Source organism: Cucurbita pepo, chromosome LG04 (assembly GCF_002806865.2).
Source record: "Cucurbita pepo subsp. pepo cultivar mu-cu-16 chromosome LG04, ASM280686v2, whole genome shotgun sequence".
Lineage (NCBI taxonomy): Eukaryota > Viridiplantae > Streptophyta > Magnoliopsida > Cucurbitales > Cucurbitaceae > Cucurbita > Cucurbita pepo.
Genome location: NC_036641.1, coordinates 11,814,183 through 11,832,685, shown reverse-complemented (window position 1 = coordinate 11,832,685; position 18,503 = coordinate 11,814,183). Strand labels below are relative to the sequence as shown.

The 18,503-nt window shown below is 34.3% G+C and overlaps 2 protein-coding genes across 2 annotated transcripts; both read left to right on the top strand.

The window, feature by feature from the left end:
• Positions 1-2,219: 2,219 nt before the first annotated feature.
• Positions 2,220-3,728, top strand: LOC111793381 (NAC domain-containing protein 100-like). The gene is made up of 3 exons (XM_023675223.1): positions 2,220-2,562; positions 2,631-2,908; positions 2,989-3,728. The coding sequence occupies exons 1-3, from the start codon at positions 2,373-2,375 to the stop codon at positions 3,550-3,552; spliced, it is 1,032 nt and encodes a 343-aa protein (XP_023530991.1). The 5' UTR covers positions 2,220-2,372; the 3' UTR covers positions 3,553-3,728.
• Positions 3,729-5,409: 1,681 nt separating this feature from the next.
• LOC111793371 (dnaJ homolog subfamily C member 16) lies at positions 5,410-18,432 on the top strand. The gene is made up of 19 exons (XM_023675213.1): positions 5,410-5,814; positions 5,930-5,999; positions 6,192-6,234; positions 7,661-7,738; positions 7,867-8,007; positions 8,584-8,686; positions 10,738-10,848; positions 12,447-12,504; positions 12,894-12,990; positions 13,266-13,301; positions 13,486-13,622; positions 13,834-13,904; positions 14,019-14,072; positions 14,297-14,439; positions 15,140-15,280; positions 16,517-16,738; positions 16,954-17,013; positions 17,500-17,784; positions 18,007-18,432. The coding sequence occupies exons 1-19, from the start codon at positions 5,706-5,708 to the stop codon at positions 18,136-18,138; spliced, it is 2,091 nt and encodes a 696-aa protein (XP_023530981.1). The 5' UTR covers positions 5,410-5,705; the 3' UTR covers positions 18,139-18,432.
• Positions 18,433-18,503: the final 71 nt, after the last annotated feature.

Here is an 18,503-nt window from a genome sequence, read left to right as displayed (position 1 = left end):
ATATTCTTTCATTATTCTCGTGGAACGATAAAGAGTTTTACTTATTTATCCCTGGAAGTACACTTTGGCCAGTGAGTTAGGAGTAGAGTTCGTTCATAACATATATCAACAACGACTAAACTCTCTCCACTCGATTTAAAAAAACCGCCTTTCTTTATCGCTTGAACCTACCAATTTGAATTAAGATAAAGTTTAGATAAGAAAAAGAAAATGATATTATAAACCAAGTTAGGCTGTCAAATGTTTGATCATTTTCAAGCATGCAAACTTGGAAGGGAACAAGCAAATGGCAGAAGATGATTGGGTAAATAAAATTAAAAAAAAAAAAAAAAACTTATATTAAAATTAGGCAATGGTCAGCTTTATCTTTGAAGCATATATTTAATTAACATTATCTCATATCAATAAATATTTGATTATTTCAACCATTACCTAACTTTGGGATGTGATTTCTTTGATAATTCCATAATTCTTTCAATTTAATCTTGCTTTTCATTTTAATATTAACCCAAAAAAAAAAAAAAAAAAAACGTATATTAAAATATTGTTTCTTTTTTAGATTCGATAGCCGCGTATGTAATCCTTATACAAGGTGAATGCATAACACCATTCCTCGATTATTAGGGGCATCCCAAAACAATCCGTTAGTAAGGAAGACGAGGCTCTTGTTCCAGTATTGAAAGTGTTAAACCTCTCCTCTCTTTCTGTCAGTCTACTCTTAGTATCTGCACACCTGGGTGCACCCCCCTTCCCGTGTATAGGATGACTCCAGTGCTTCATAGGGCTTTCCAGGATCAGACCAATATCTGCACACCTGGGTGCACCCCCTTCCCGTGTATAGGATGACTCCAGTGCTTCATAGGGCTTTCAAGGATCAGACCAATTCCAAAAATCGAGCCAACCTATTGGTTTATAAAGATTAAATTTATTATGTTGGGATTGAAAAATATGACATGAATCACTAATATTTTATTGTGGAAGGGTGGCACCGTCACGTAGATCAGGAAGGTATAAAATTCAAGTAGAATGGTCAACGGTGGAATGTGGTAAATTAAATCCCAACTTTGACCATCCAAATTTCTGTAACGTGCAACGGCAATTGGCATAATACCCCACACGTGTGCACGAGATTTGATTTGCAAGCACCTTTCATATTTACGATATCTAATTTTAAAATATTATTATTTAAAAATTTTAAACACCGACATTTTACTATTTACTAAAGTTATATAAAATCAAAGCTTTGAAAATGACATTTGACTTGGTGTATATCATTTGTCAAACTAATACACACCTATTTGTTTGACATTTGCACCCAATAATTATAAACTTTTTTAAAATTATATTCAAATTTGAGAGAAAAATAAAATGATTGAAATTTAAATAATTATTAAATTTTAAAATAAATGGTTTGCCGCGTTTTTATAATAATTAATTTAAAAAATCCCTATTATGATTTATTTGCACAACATAGGTCCAAAACATAAATATTCAAAATATATATCATTTCCTTAATTAAATGAGACAAGGTTGATTTTAGGGTAATTTTTATTTTAGTAAAACAAAGGAGATTTGTTGGATGGTCCCACCAAAATTGTTTGGGAATGGAATAATAATAATTATAATTATAATAATTATAATAATAAGAGGTAGATAATTTGAATAAATGAGTTTGTATTTTACTATATAATCATATAAAGTTTGAAATTCATGTCTATATACATTTCCTTTCATTTTTAAACGTCATCCTAATTCATACCTATTAGCCTAGGGGTCGGCTATGCTACCCAATTTTTTTTTTTTTTTTTTTTTTTTTTTATAAAAAATGTACTCGATAATATTTATTAGTAGTGGGCTTCAGCTGTTATAAATAGTATCAGAGCCAGACATCCCACATTAGTTAAGTTAGAGGAAGGAACGAAACATGTCTTAGTTAGTTAAGTTAGAGGAAGGAACGAAACATGTCTTAGCCCTTGGACTGTTATAGATGGTATTAAAGTCATACATTAAGAGATGAGACTGCAAAGACACTGAACCTTTAAGAAGGGTGGATTGTGAGATTCCATATCGGTTAAAGAAGGGGATGAAGCATGCCTTAATCCTTATTAATGGCAGATTATGAGATCCCGAGAAAAGATTGAAACATGTTTTATAAGAGCGTGGAAAGCTTTGTTTGAGTTGCTTAGATAACACGTTTGTGATGGACTTAAAAACCCACTATTTAGGGCCCTTCTGTTTCACATTCTTATTTTCCCACTCCCCTTACCCAACCGTCTCTTTCTCCCCTGCTCTGTTTCTTCTTTGATTTGCCTTCTTCTTCCCTCCTTTTAAACCTCTGGAACTGCTCGTCATATTCCTAAACCCTCGAACTCATGGCCGAACATGGAGTTAGAGCTGTCAATGAAGAACATCACTTGGAATTGCCTCCTGGCTTTCGCTTTCACCCCACCGATGAAGAGCTTATTTCCCATTACCTCTTCGACAAGGTTATGAACAGCGGTTTCTCTTGCAGAGCCATTGGAGATGTCGATCTTAACAAATCCGAGCCTTGGGATTTGCCTTGTAAGCTCCCTTAATCTCTGTTTAACCTCTGTTTTATTTTCTCAACTCTGATGATTTGGGGGTTTCAGGGAAGGCCAAAATGGGAGAAAAGGAATGGTATTTTTTCTGTGTCAGAGATAGAAAATACCCAACTGGCCTGCGGACGAACAGAGCTACTGAATCTGGCTACTGGAAAGCCACAGGGAAAGATAAAGATATTTACAGAGGTAAATCCCTTGTGGGTATGAAGAAAACTCTGGTTTTTTACAGAGGAAGAGCTCCAAAAGGTGAAAAATCTGATTGGGTTATGCATGAATATCGATTAGAGGGTAAACTCTCTGCTTTAAACCTCCCCAAAACTGCCAAGGTATGAATTACTTCTCAATTTCGTTTGTTTTTTTTGTTGCTCTGTTTCTTTCATGAGATTTTTGGGTGTTTGATTTGCAGAACGAGTGGGTGATTTGCAGAGTGTTTCAGAAGAATGCAAACGGGAAAAAGGTGGATATCTCTGGGATATCAAAATTTGGCCATTCGATCCTTCCTCCGTTAACAGATTCATCACGGTTTAAAGGAGAAATCAAACGTGATGTTCAAACGGTCAGTAACGTGCCCTGCTTCTCCACCGCCATGGATTCTCAAAGAAAGCTCGAACCAATGGCTTCTTTGTCTTCTTCTTCTTCTTCGTTCCCTGTAATCCCCAACCCACAAACGAATTCAGTGTATTCAGCGCCAAATCTGCAGTTCCCTGACTGTGTTCTTTTGCAAGAACATCAATCCCTTCTCAGAACTTTGCTCCAGACCGTCAATGGCGGAAACCCAAGAGAACCATTCAAAACAGAGAGGGACAAAATCAGCTGCATCTCGCAAGAAACATGCCTGACGACCGACATAAACAACGAAATCTCATCGGTTTTTCCGAATCTCGAAATGGGTCGAAGGCTGTTTGACAATTCTCAAGAAGCTCCCCCGTGTTCTATGGCGCCGTTTGACCTTGACGGCTTCTGGAACTAGTGCAATTAACAGAGGAAAGAAGCAGAGGTTGAAGATGAAATAACGAATAGGAAATTTGGGATTTTTATCTTATTATTATTATTATTATATATTATTATATATATATTATTATTATTATTGTGGTTATTCAGTCGGTGGATAACTAATCTCTTTTTCTTTAATAATATCTTCTGTCCTATGGGATTTAGCGTTTATAACAAATCAAGTCTATTTTTCGTCTCTTTTTTTAATTAAGAAAAAATATATATTATTATCCTTCATGCAAACTAAGCATTTTTTTTTCTTTTTTAAAACTCGACTTATTTTTTGTTTGTAAATTTTAATTTTAATTATACTTCTAATTAAACAAATTTTAAAGTCTATTAAAAATTAAATTAGTCTAATTAACTAATTTTGAGTTGAAATGGATTATAAAAAAATCGAAAAAAAATATTTAATACAAAAAATGGAGTTAGTAACTTTAGTTACCAATATATATATATATATTTTTTGTATGATAAATATTTATAAAAAATCATATATTTTAAAATATAAAAAAAACTATTATTATTTTGACAATATATAAAGCCGCAGCCCTGTCCTAATTCGTTCATAAGCTCCGATTATGATGGGTAAAAAGTAAAAGTAAAGACGAACGGCGGAGATTGACTCAGCGTGGGGCCCGCCACTACCTATGGCCATCTCTAGTGATCGACACGTCGTCAGCATGGCCAATACATTTTTTTACCTGCCCATTTCCAATTGGGGGCGGGGCGGAAGGTTCACGTCGTCGCTGCGTCACCGCCAAGCCGTCAAAATACGTACTCTTCTTTTGCCCACTCGTTGGCTGTTACCAGCCACGTCACCACGTTGTAAGCGGGTCCCACTCCTGCTTATTTACCGGAAATGACAAGTGGATGCAAATGATTGGTCTGTGAGAATGATGGATTTGTTATGAATCTCACTCTCAGCATCGGATCATATCTTTAAAAATTTGACCAATATCTTAATATAATATTTATTCTCCATCCTATCCAATCGTACGACGTCTCATTAAAATAATCGTGTCGTTTATTTTATATTTTTAATATCATTCTAGCTTATTTTTTAAAAATTTGCACGAGATTTTATTGGGAGCAAATCAAAGTCTGACGTGGCGTGGGTTGACTTGGTCTTCAAACCAGGTGGCATCCAAATTCTTGCCCACTGTCAACCAATAACCCAATAATTTAGATCATTCCATTCTAGTTGGAGGACTACTTGTACACAATAAGAATATATTCAACATTTTATTAAAAAAAAAAAAAAAAAAAACCCTTACTTTACCAGAGTTACATTAAAAAAATGATAAATATAAATATAATATTTAAGGTTACCCACCCTAATAACTTAAAATTTAAAAAAAAATAAAATAAAATTATCCCAGTAGAAGAACAATGGACAGTTAATTATTTTTTAAAATACTCAAACTTATATATAACTTAAAGACAAGACACCGATCATGAATAGTTTTAATATTTTATTTAGTTTTATTTATGTTTCACCTGGAATATTTTTTTTGTTGTTTTGTTTTAAAGTTTTGAATTATGACATCGTTTTGTAAATTATTTTAGCATTGATATAATCCAGCAATTCAAGATTTTTTTTTTTGTATGTTTAAAATTTTAAAATGTTAAAGAAACAAATATGAACGTTAATAATAAACAAAAATCATAAAAATGGTAAAATGTAAATTAATTAATTAATTTTTTTTAATATGACCAAATATGTATGATATTTGGTTCAACCTTACCTGTACAAGGTTTAAAATTTTTTTGGGAAGGTTATAAATATTTTTGGTAATAAAGTAAATTCGAGGGGAAGGACAGCTGCGAAAATTTCGAAAAGTGATTGGGCCGGCTCAGCCCAGTCCATCATCGGGATTTCCGGACTGAAATCTCATTGCAAGTTGCAATTTCGCGCAGGAACGGATCATCGTTTTCCCTGCTCCCGCGTTGGACATACAAAACTGAGCTTCCGATCGCTGTGACCGCTTCGCTTGCACTGTTTTCCGGCGACGGAGTCCTGCTGTAAGCCTGTAATTTTATTAACTTATTCGTTGTGTAGAGGCTGCTGGTCAAGTTTCGTAAACGAATAACAAGCATACATCAAAACCGGCGGTGCCGGCGTTCTCAATGGCCTCGACAATCAAAGCCTACTCCGTGCCGTTGATTCTCTTTTCCGTAGCCGTGTTTTATCAGCTTGTTGTTATTCCTACCTCCTTCCCTACCTCACATTACGACGGTGAGACATCAGAAAGAAATTCACTATAAACTTCTTTAACGATTAATATACTCAGTAAATTTCGTTTTTTTTCCTGGAATTATTTGGTGATTATTGTATGTTCTCTATGTTTTAGTTTTGGGAATTAAGAGGTATAGTCCCGTTGATGAAGTGAAAGAAGCATACGAAAAGCTCTCAGCCAAGTGGTAATTTTTCAATAGTTTTTCTTTATTGGTATTGTCGTGCTATTATACATTACGTTCGATTTTGAAATTAGTAAGATAAATTGTACTTCACTAATCGTTACGAATCTCAAACCTGATTGAGGATCATCTGGTGCGAAATTATATTGATGCCACATTTTTTTAGTATCTCTGGATTTTTTTTTCCTATTTCAGGGATCCAGGACTTGAAGTTCCCAAGGCTGTCGATTTTATAAAGGTCAGTCGTTTTTAATTTGTTCTCCAGAAGTCGCATCCTTCTTGTCAAATCATCCAAAATTTAAACTTAGGGAAATCCTGATAGTGATCCCATTTTGGTCATCTTTGTGGTACATATATTAGAGTCTTATTATTAGGAATACTTGAGTTGGTCGTATACTTTGAACATTTTGTCTTTTAGTCCCTGCGGCCTAGAATTTTGAATGGTGCGTGAGGAGAAAGGATATAACATTTAGTCGGACAAATTGCTAAGGAATGATTTAATAAAATTAAGGCTAAATTAGATTTTGGATGGGATTGGTGGTTGGATTTTGCAGTTGAGTATAACAGGTTGGATTTTGTTTGTGTTCATTTATCAAAATTTGTTATCCAGTCAATCAGGCAACTCATTCAAATTTTATCTACTGGAGTTGTCATGTTAACCTTCCATCGAAACTGCAAGGACTGGAAACTAGCTTATTTGAAGTTCAGGAACATAAATGAAATTTTACTAAACAGATACCATTATAAAAGTACATGAATTTATAGTTTAAACCTTTTCAATAATATTGTCTACGCTTTCTTTCGTTGCATAGTACGATGAGAGGGATTTCTTGTTTAAAGTATTTTCGCCTGATTTAAATGTAAATGATACAATTTAACTTTTAAAATATTCCAGTTGGTAAGCATGCCCGTTGCCTACATTTGATTTTTGCTGTTAATGTTGCATTGTACTTTTTCCCTCCTGCATGATATAGATTTCCATCCAACGTTGGGGAAATGAGGTGCATTGTATCTAACTATTTATGCTGAACTGTATAGGATCCTCATTAGGCAGTGGATCTCAATCCGTTTGAACCTCTATATATTGTTATTGATTATTGACTTTGTTTTTTTTCTTTCTCTGAACTTCAATATTGATGGTTTGACATAAATTATGCATGTTAATGAAAAGATCGTTTTTGAACTGTCATAAGTAACATTGTTCAATCTTAGTCATGATTATCCATTTATCATGATATGGGGTTTTCTCTCTCCTTTTCATGTATTGATTTGTTCAAGTTTGTTTCGGGAATCACCCTAGCTTCCTTAGATGGATGTCTTTATCTTTACTTCCATTTTCTTTCTTTCTTTCATTCAAGTTGCTTCTTATAACAAAAATGTCTAAATAAAATAAATTGATTAACTCTGCTCGTGATTCTAACCATTAAGCATAAAATTGAATTTTAAATTAAAATTTTGTATGTTATTTGAAACACTGTACCTCTCCAAGTACATTTAGCTAATGTATGTAGTTGGTAGGTGGACTCAGACACCAAAGCTAGATTATTAGGTTGCACCGTATGTATATACTTCATATTTAGAATTTTATGGCGAAAATTTCACTATTTTAGTATTCTTATCATGGGTTGTCCGCAGGAAGTTTTTAACCTTGCCTTGATTTGCAGGTTCAATATGCTTATGAATTGCTAAAAAACAATTTATGGAAACGTAATTATGATCTTTTTGGCATCGATGAACAACAGGTGAGTAGTTGATATAGTGTTTCATTTATGTTGAATTTGTATCTTTTGTCATCGTACCACTTATCCTCTTGGTTGTGTTATTATTATTTTTATATTAGTTTACTTAACAATTAACATAATGGATGCAGGGTGTTCTTGAAAAGGTCAAAGTGCAATATGCAGGAAAAAAGTTTTCAGAAATAAGTCTTCCATTGTTAGATGAAGTTGCTTTAAGTGAGTTCCATTTACAATCATTACAGCTTCTAATAAGTTTTTTTCNACAAGATCAAGTGATTCCTTCTATGTGCTTTTCGTTTGGTTATTAAGGGATGTAGATTATTACGCTTTATGTTAGTATTAAAAGAAAAGAAAGTTACGTAATGTATGCTTATCTTTCGAAGTTTCTTTTAGCCAGGATTATGTATGTGAAGCAAGACATTTGATTTACTGTTATTTTATTGTATGTTACTGGTTTATATTTATCCAGTTATCGTTATTTATTACTCATCTAGAACTGACACGAGTATTATTCTGAAGCAAGCATTCAAGTTAGTTTGCTTGCATTCTTTCCACTCTCTTGAATTTTATCCGGTTCTCCAGTGTTGTTCTCCCTCCCCTCAACCTGTCGTATATTTATTTTTGGTGAATATGATGATTGCTTATCTATCTATATATATATATATATATATATATATATTTTTTTTTTAAAGTTCTGGCTTATTAATATTAGAGTTAACATGGTGCACTCAGCCAACGTATTGTAATATTATTTTTTCAAATTGGGAGCTTTTAAAAACTTGGATAACTCCTTTAGGCTTTTGTTATCCCTCCCTCCCAGCAAGTATATATTATAGTGGTGGTGACAGAATAGCTTGGGATCTAAATTTCTTGTTGTTGATTTTTTTTTTCAGTTGTATTCATTTGGAAGCAAACTCTGCGCCCAATTTTCTGATGTTTGGAAAAGAATTGGTACGTACTTCATCTGAATTCCATATTTAATGGATGAGAAATTTTTAAGATTGGGGGGGGGNATGTACACCATTAAATAAATGTCAACAAAAGTGAATTTACACAAAAAACCAACATAAGCCGAAGAAGTCACAAAACCATCTCACAATAACAAGATCATAATTTGAAACTCTTTTTGGAGAGAAGTCCATCCTGAGGTACTAGAGAGGCTATTTGGGATGAGTTTCGTAATCTCGTTGGTATTTGTGTTGAATGTTGGAGTCTGGTTGGTGACTTTATTAAGGTATTAGAGAGGCTTTTTGGGATGAGTTTTGTAATCTCGTTGGTATTTGTGTTGAATGTTGGAATCTTGGTGGCTTCATTGATACTAGATTTCCTTTAAAATTTGAGTGGAGGCAGAGGCACCAAGTCCATGAAAGTTTCAATAGATTCTTTGAGGACTATAATCTCATTGATCTGCCTTTAGTAATGGAACTTTCACTTGGTCCAACCTGAGACATAAGTTGGTATGTTGCAGACTCGATGAGTTCCTTTTTTCCAACGGGTGGTTGGATTTACTCCTTAGCTCTAAACAGTCTCTAGGCCCTAGAAGTCTGTCAGACCATTGGCTCATTTCCTTTGAGTCTGATCATCACAAATGGGGCCCAAGTGCATTTTGAATAAAAAATATGTGGCTTTCCAATCCATCTTTTAATTCTTCCTTTCATTTGTGGTGGAATTCTGGGTGATGGGTAAGTGGAAAGGTATTTTATTATTATTTTTTCTTTATAAGGAAGTTAGGGTCCCTTAAAGAGCATTTGAGAGTTTGGAATCACACTAATTTTGGGGGTATCAAGCTCAAGAAAGTCAAGCATGAAGGGTTTCCTTTGATGAGGTGATTGACAAAGAGACTGAAATTGTTGAAAAAACATACTCTCTCTCTCTCTCTCTCTCTCTCTCTCGTACTCTCTCTCCAGATTTGTAAGCTCCCCCATCCGCATTAACCTTTGAAGGAGTTAGATTGGTGTATATCATTGTTAGTAATAATAATATGTTTGAAGCACCTTTTACCTTAGAGGAGATCAGGATAGTAGATTTTTGGTTTGATCGAGATAATTCCCTTGGCCCAAATGGCTTTTCTATGACTTCTCTATTTAGTTTATTGAGAGATATTGATGACAATGCTGTTTCCCAATGAATTCATTGATGACAATTGTTAAATTTGAAATTTCAGCTTTACAAAAATCTCCCAAGCTCTAGTTACAAACAGCCAAAGGGAGGTGTTGAACCTCAGTATCTCCCAATGAAACTTCAACTTTACTAGTCTTCTTGTTCGTCTAGGGTGGGTTGTGAGGTGAATCTCTTGCCTTGTACCTTGGGCTTCCTTTAGGTGATGATTTGAGGTGTGTTTCATTTTGGAATTTGGTCATGGAGAAGTTTATGAAGTGTCTGTCTTTTTGAAAAAAGGCGTCCTTTTCCAAGGGAGGGAGACTTCCCTTATCCTAGCTGTCTTGATTGAAATTTTTGTGTATTACCTTTCCCTTCTTAAAATCCTATGTCAATGAGTAAAAGTCTGGAAAAAGTCTAGATTTTTTATGGGAGAGGTGAGGGGTCACACTTAATCGGTTTGGAGGTGGTTTCATGGCCATTGGAATGAGGCTATTTAGCAAGAGGTCGGGGCTTTGTGGCACAGAGTCATTCTGAGTAAGTATGACTCACCCCTTCGAGTGGTTTTTTTGGCAATTGGCTTAAAGGGTGTTCTAGAAACCCTTGAAAAGCTACATTGCTGGGTTTTCCTCTTCTCCCAGTTTGTAAAATGTTCCATTGGGGATGAATTATTTCCTATTTTTGGGAGGACTTCTGGGTGGGGGGAGAAACCAGTTTGAAATTCTTCCCACCATCTGCTATCTTTCAGACGAGGTTGCATGAATCTTAAGAAATCTCCCTCCCTCTTCCTTCACTCCTACTTCCTTGGGGGATTGAATATACTAGCATTAATGGTCCATACTTTGAGTATATACATATATTTTTCTGTAACAATTTGTTATATTTTCATATATGTTCATTCTCAGTTACTTTGCTGGATGGAGTTGCTAATACTGCAGTAGTGGAGCTTGGTGAAGCTCAACTTGCTGCTTACTTTGCAGAGAAAAAGCCTACTGGACAACCGTTCTTTAGGAACGGTAAGTTTATATTTAGGCTTAGTTTGAATTGTTGTAGCTTCTAAATAATTGTTATCAGTTCTGCTTTTATAAAAATCACTGTAATATAAAGTAAATCAGGTTTTGGTAAGTTTCAGCTTTAAAGAAGAAAAAATAGGTTAATGTGTTTGGTAATACTATTTTGTTACAGCTGGACGATAAATAACCAAAATCCGCATTGCATATTGCTAGGTTGATATTTAATTTTAAAGTTTTTATGAGAATTAATTTAAATTTCATATAATTTAAATTATAATACTTTGTTTAGTCTAGATTTTCTCTATTTTGATAAGAGAAACAAGAAAAAATGTCACTTCAATTTAAATTAAAAAAAAAGTAAGAAAAATAAATTCAATGGAATTAAAATAAGATAACAGAGGAGACAAATTAAATTAAAAAAAAAAAGAGTATCGATGGTGAATCATGTCTCAACAAAGTGGAGCTATGGGAGAATTAAATGCTTGATAACAGAGGAGACAAATTAAATTAAAAAAAAAAAAAGGATCGATGGTGAATCATGTCTCAACAAAGTGGAGCTATGGGAGAATTAAATGCTTGATAACAGAGGAGACAAATTAAATTAAAAAAAAAAAGAGTATCGATGGTGAATCATGTCTCAACAAAGTGGAGCTATGGGAGAATTAAATGCTTGATAACAGAGGAGACAAATTAAATTAAAAAAAAAAAAGAGTATCGATGGTGAATCATGTCTCAACAAAGTGGAGCTATGGGAGAATTAAATGCTTAGTTAGAAATCCACAGATTTTATGGAAAGCTAAACTGAAAAGTTACTTAGTGTCGTTTACAACTCAACGTATTGATACAGTAATTTTATAATCAGTTTTACCAAACACAAATTGGTTAAATGTCTTTTATAATCACTCTCATGGTCTTCAAAATCAATGGCAAACGCAGCTTCAGTCTCCTAAGTCCATAGTTCTATAAAGGAATTGGAGAGAATAACTTGATTGGACTCCTTTTTTCACTCTGCGACTATCTCTTGCTGTTTTCTTTGTGAACTTATAAAGATGCAAAGCTTAAAAGCTTGTATAAAGATATAGAAATTGAATGGTGAAGTTCTCTTAGTTTATTCACGGTTACAGTTCTTATTTGGTTCTTATTTCTGAAGGACCACATCAATTTGTTCTATTTCATTCCACAGGATTCTATAAGAATCAAAGAATTAAATCTACACGATTTTGATTCATTATGTGATACTAAATAACAACAAGAATCTTATTTACATATGTATTCTGTATTACGTGGTTATTTGTTATTGTACTCTGACTTGTTCATTAACTGTGTTGTTTTCTTAGTTACTTTCCTGTGAATTGGTTTATTATAGGAATAAAATAATGGGGCATATTGTTATATATGAAAGAAAGGAGATCTAAGAAATGCTCTTCTATAGATGTCTCTCGTTAACTCTAAATATGCTCTTCTATGTAGACGTCTATCATTAAATTTAAATAGCCTAATTTTTACTGTTTTTCATAATTTATAACTGTACAATATGTCTTGATTTTTTCTTTCTGTGGGTATTTCTCTACTTCATATGTTCTTCATTTTATAATATGCAGGACTACCATCACTTGTTGCTTTTCCACTCGGTTGTAAATCAGTTGATTGCATTAATAGGTAATGGAGTTTTCAATGGGCTTCAAATTTCAAGCTTAGATTGTAGGTCAATTGTGGAACTCTTCCTTCCTGGAAAACGAACAAGTATACTAAAGAATAGGCTATGGTTTCTTTGAATTACCCTAGAGCGCTAGGTTAGTTGAATAAGCTTCCAGCTGGCCTAATCAAAGAGGGACATGTAATTATGTTTAGTGTTGAAAGTCCAAATGCAAGCATTTAACTTTACTCCAGAAGCTACATCAGTAATCCTTAACATCAGTATGAATCCTTGTACATTTTTTTTGGCAAAAGGGTAATTTTAATTTATTCCTTACAGTTCATGCACACACAAATCCTCGTTTCTCTATTACAAATCTCTTTTTGAAGTATTTGAATATATTTCTTCCTAGGTTCGGTGGGGAGCTTTCTGCTGATGATATTACAGATTGGGTTGCAACAACTATACTGCATCTACCTCGAATTCTTTACTACTCAAAGGACACATTGGTAATGCTCACTATTCAGGATTTCATAGTTTTATTTATTTTTCTTTTTTCATGGTTAAATGTATTGGTGGCCATGGTGTTCTATGTCACAGTGTTAACAGTTTTTGCGCCTATTCTACAATCTCGGTCCAGAATATTTTTACAGTTTGCTGCTTTTTTATTATTATTATTTTCTTTGATGGTACCATCAGATTATATCCACAAGTTTTAATTTGATGGTAGTACTTTCACCAGTTGTTCACATTAGATTGATGTATGGATGGTTTTCACTCTCAGGGACAAAACTTTTTGGCAAAGAGTAGTCCCCATAAGGTATTATTTATTGCTTACTTTTCTCCACCTCCCCCCTCTTTTCCTTTCTTTTAAGAACTATAGAAGTACGATTACATGTAACTTTGTAATTGTTGATAATGTATTGATTTGAGCTCTGCTTCCTCAAGTTGCATTGATTCCTAATTAGCTGACATCAATGTACCATCTTTCTACTGGAAAATAGGTCAAAGTTATTATTTTCTCAGAAACTGGAGAACGTGCTGTACCATTCATACGTCAAACTGCTAAGAACTACTGGGATTCAGTTTCATTTGCCTTTGTGCTTTGGCGAGAAGAGGATTCATCTGTCTGGTTGGATGCGTGAGTCCATGGTCCTCTCTTTTCCTTTGATGCGTGGTGCACTGTTTGCTTGTAGTCTGTTTATATTTAGTATCGTCTTTCTACATAAAACTCAGTTGCTGGTATGTCTTAAAATTTGTGGTTAGTTTTAATTTTACCACTAAAAGCTTCTTCCTGTAATTGCTGTTTTGTTTCCATCAGAACTTGATGGCGTATTTATGTTTGAACCTAGGTTTGGGGTGGAAGTTGCACCTGCTATGATATTCTTGAAAGATCCAGGGGTGAAGCCTATTGTGCACCATGGTATCTGACTTTTTTTCTTCTTCTTTTTTTTTTTTTCGTGCCTTATACCATTTGTGTGCATTCTCTTTATACTTTGCTACGTGCATTGTTTGACTACTGCACTTCTTGCATCAGGCTCTATCAACAGTACCTCGTTTGTACAGCTTATTGAACAGAATAAACAACAAGGTACCATAGTTTCTTTAGGTTCTCCTTTAGGTAATAGGTCAATTCATTTGTTCTATTTAATCAACAGCACAATGGTTTCTTAGAGTTTTTCATGCATAATAACTTATGGAAGTTCATTAATTTTTTTTAGGCTTTTTTACATGTTACTCTTAAATTATTTTATGCTTACTTTTCTGTAATCCATTTTCTTAAACTACAATTCTTGTTCTACTTGTCTTTTTAAGCAATTCCTCAATTAAGAAGTCGGACATCAATGGAGCTGGGATGCGATGCTCGTGGTTATTCTCGTGCTGGATCTGACACATCGACGTGGTACTGTGCTATTATAGCTGGAAGACTGGGTACAGAACTCAACAAAATGCGTGAAGTAAGCTTTTTTCCTATGATTAGTTTTCTTGTATCAGTGGTGGCAGTGGCTGTCGTTCATGAAATTTGAAACGGAGTATATAAATTTGAAATGGTAATTTTGTTTTAAGGATTTGTAATTACAGTTTGATTAGATTTTTCTGTTAACCATGGGATTTTAGGGGTGTTCTCGTTATTTCCTAAGAAGTTGCTAAACATATTGTACGTATGTACCAAAAAGAAAAATTTCGTTACTAAAAGACAAATTATCCTAATTTTTTGAAATATACTAGCTGCTAAACATATTGTACGTATGTACCAAAAAGAAAAACATTCATTTTGAGTAATACTATCAATATTTAATTTGAAGATTTCTGAAGTTGCACAGCTTTATTTATCATTGAATAACTGATTCTCTCAAAAGTTAGGTAGTGTTAGGTTTTTCTTGATGAATATGTTCTCTCATAATAGCATCATAGGTGTTGCAATCTTAGTTGAGAACACGATATCTTAAATCACTCCTGATGATTTCGTGGGGATTATAGTGTCTTGTGGTACTGGCCAAAGCTAATTCTTTGTCCACACCTCTACATGAAGTGTACATAGGATGATGTTACACTATAAAAACACTTAAATCAAGTTGTGATAAGCCAGCTCAAATTTATATCTATGCAAACTATGTATTTTACTTGTTAGGAATGTTGTAATTGTGTAAAAGTTAGACCATACGCAGGGTTAAAGAAACTTTAACTACTGATAGTGAAGCTTACGAAGCTGATGAAGGCCCAATGGTATCTCCAGCTGCAGTTGCACTAAAAGGCAAACGTTTGTCCTTCACTTGGCTTGATGGTGAAGCCCAAAAGGTGACTCCCATTCCTTGGCATAACATTAAATTATAAACTGGAATGTGAGAAACAGGGTAGCAATGGACCTACGGTCGATCCTTGCTTTGGCTTACTCATTTGAAAAATCCAAGTTTTGCATTTTTCCAGCTGTGCTATGAGCCATCTATAGTATCTTGATCCCATGTTCTTCTGATCCTTTTTATATTCAGTATATCGCGATATCTTATGTGCTACATGGGAAGTCTAGTCACACCAGAATAATCTGACAGTATCTTCAAGATCTTATTACTTGAATAACCTCAAAAAAATTTGCTCTATAGATCTTTAAGAGTTTTGAAGGATCACAATTCACATCAGCTACTGATCTGGTTGGACGATTTCTTGGGGTTTCGTTGTTTATCTTTGAACTCGATAGGAATGTGAAACAACAAAGAAATCCACACTTGCATCGGGAGGGTTAAAAGATGATAATGTAGATATTTTTTCTATGGTAGCAAGTTAAGTAAAGTTCCAAAGGGTACATCCACACTTGCATCAAACCTCCCAAAATCCCTGAAAAACATTCCCCACAGTTATTATAGTTAAATTACCATTTATATTTATAGGTTATACGATTTAATGACAATATAATATTTTTTTTTCCGTAATGACAGACAACATATTAATGAAGTAGCTGATTTGCATTTCTCTGAAGATGCATCCATACTTTTATGAACCATCAGACTTCAGAGTTGCAAAAATATTTCAAAGAGGAAGAAGAAGAAAAAGAAACCCAAAACATCATTCTTATTTCTTATACCTTGTTGTGCCTCTTCATAAGCATTATCAAGTGAATTAATTGAAGAGTTTATGATTTTATCTAATTCTTTTCGTCTTTCCCATCAAATCCAAAAGTTATTTATGTCTTAACTCTTGGATGTAAATGTTCTTTCTTGACTTTTGATGTCTAAGCTGTCATGCTTCAATATTTTCCTATATATTCCCAACAAAAATGTGTTTTTCGCATATCCTAAGCATGCCCTCTTGCTACACATATTTTAGCGTATCTCCAATGTGTCAGAAACTATAAAATAATAATAAGATGTATCATACACTTCATCGTGTGCCCAAAGTGTGTCCATGTTTGAAATTGATACTGTGCTAGATAATGTTAGCTCTCTATTTAGATAATGTCCAAGCTACTTCCTCTTCCTCCCCCCTCCTTGTCTTCTTCTCTTTATCTTTCTCACTGACAAATTCCTTCATTTTCTCTAGAAATATTGTTTCTTTTACATCAGTTCCGAATCTAGCTATGAAACTTGTGGACCAAGGAGAGATCTCAGTGATGTGCCTCAATTATTTATTGTGCGGTATAAAAGGGATGCGACTAAAGCAAAGGAGATAAAGCCAAAAAGTGTATTTGATACATCGTCCGAGGATCTGGATCTCGCCGCACAGCTCGTGGCCCTTTACAATGGTTCATCTGAGATTTCAGAGGTTAGTCTTTTTCTTTTTCCCTATAATTCATTGACCTCATTAATCACTGACATACGTTAAGAAGCTTGTGATGATGCTTTTTCTTCCTTTAGGTTTATATTATAGTATGTGTTAATGCTAACTTATTGTAGAGTTAAAAGCTTATTGTAGAGTTAATGCTTTTTCTTCCTTCCATCGTGGACTTACTAGTACCGTTGTTATATCATATTTTGTAGATTGTTCAGTGGATCTCTAAAATAATCGACGATGGCGATTCAAAGGATCTACCCTTTTATGTAAGCCACTTTACAGATTTTTATTGATTTTATTTAGCCGAACCTATTTGCTCGTATGATAGAATCCCAAGTCTACTAATTTTTCCATTTCTTTGATGGATTTTTTTTTTTAATGCTTATTGAACATTTATTCGAATGGATCAATTTGCTTCAATTCTTAAAGAGGAATTGTATAAAATGATCTTAAGCATGTTTAGATATTCTTACAACATTGATTGTAAAGTTCGACTACTGGAAATTCAGATTGGTTGAAGAATGCACTTGATACCACGGCACCTGGTCTATGATCCTCTAAAGGCTCTTATTTTGTAGCTTCAGGAGAGGGGCTTTTTCAACTCCTTTTACATAGGCTGAAGTGTATATTCATTCTTTTTTTATAAGATCCCCGTTTCATATTAAAAAGAAATGGAAAAATGAAAAAGAACGAGGCGTGGGGACTAGTTGACTATTTAGCTCAAGTTTATCTTCGTGTTTTCAAATGGGCAGAGAGTGAAGTCTCCTGAACTCGTTCTTGAAGATCCGGAGCCAATGAGGTTTGGACATGCTGGGAGTAGTTTTATAAACAATGTGTTGAAGTGGATTGCACACATCAAAGTTGCAGTCTATGACCGTCTAGACGACCCAAGAATTGGCCCAGTCTTTTTTCTTGCTTCACTATTGTCCTTCGGCACAATATGGCTGAGGAAGTCTCAACCCACCCTCCCATCGCAACCAGCTAGGCAACCAGACCTCCCAAATGAATCCACTAAACCAAGTCAACCATCTGCTAAGGTAAGTGAGTGAGGCTCAAGAAATATTCCTTACGGTCTTTTCAATATACAGTCTAAAATTTAAAATGCTCAAATGGGCTGTTGTGTTTTATTACTTGAACGACAATGTTTGGATAGAGCCTTTTTAATGTATCTCATGTTGGAATGGTACCTAAGATGATGTTATATATGTACATCATCTTTAATTTCTCAATGTTTTTTTTTTTTCGGTATACGTTTTCAGGGAGGAAGCAAAGCTAGAAGAAGAAACCGTTCAAGAACCGCATCAAAAGGTGACATACCCCCTTCCATCACTGATTTTGAGCCTCCAAATGCTTATCAGATGCCACAACTTTCAGGTTCTGATTCTGAATAGTGAGGTTATATTCGGGTCAAGTGAGTCGAACTTCTCGAATCATCAATGGAAGTCCTCATCAATTCTTCATTTTCTCAGAGCCAGTTTCACCTTCATCATAGATTGAATGAACTAAATATTTTGCCAAACCTTTCATTTATAGCTTATAGCATGATTTATTGCTACTTTACCAGCTTCTTTGAGTGTTTATCTCCAGCTTCTTATGAAAAGAACACTAATTAATTTCCTTTTGTGACCATGAACTGAGCAGTGCTTGAATTATATTATTACCACAGGTGGCTAATTTTCCAATTCTCCACTTGAATCATTCGATTTTATGAATGAGCTGTTTAATTAGTGGGAAGTAATTGTGAAGTTCAACTTAA

Coding starts and splice junctions, on each gene's coding strand:
- LOC111793381 (XM_023675223.1), top strand. CDS start 2,373: ATGGCCGAACATGGAGTTAGAGCTGTCAATGAAGAACATCACTTGGAA. Junction 2,563..2,630: donor CGAGCCTTGGGATTTGCCTT/GTAAGCTCCCTT, acceptor TGGGGGTTTCAG/GGAAGGCCAAAATGGGAGAA. Junction 2,909..2,988: donor ACCTCCCCAAAACTGCCAAG/GTATGAATTACT, acceptor TTTGATTTGCAG/AACGAGTGGGTGATTTGCAG.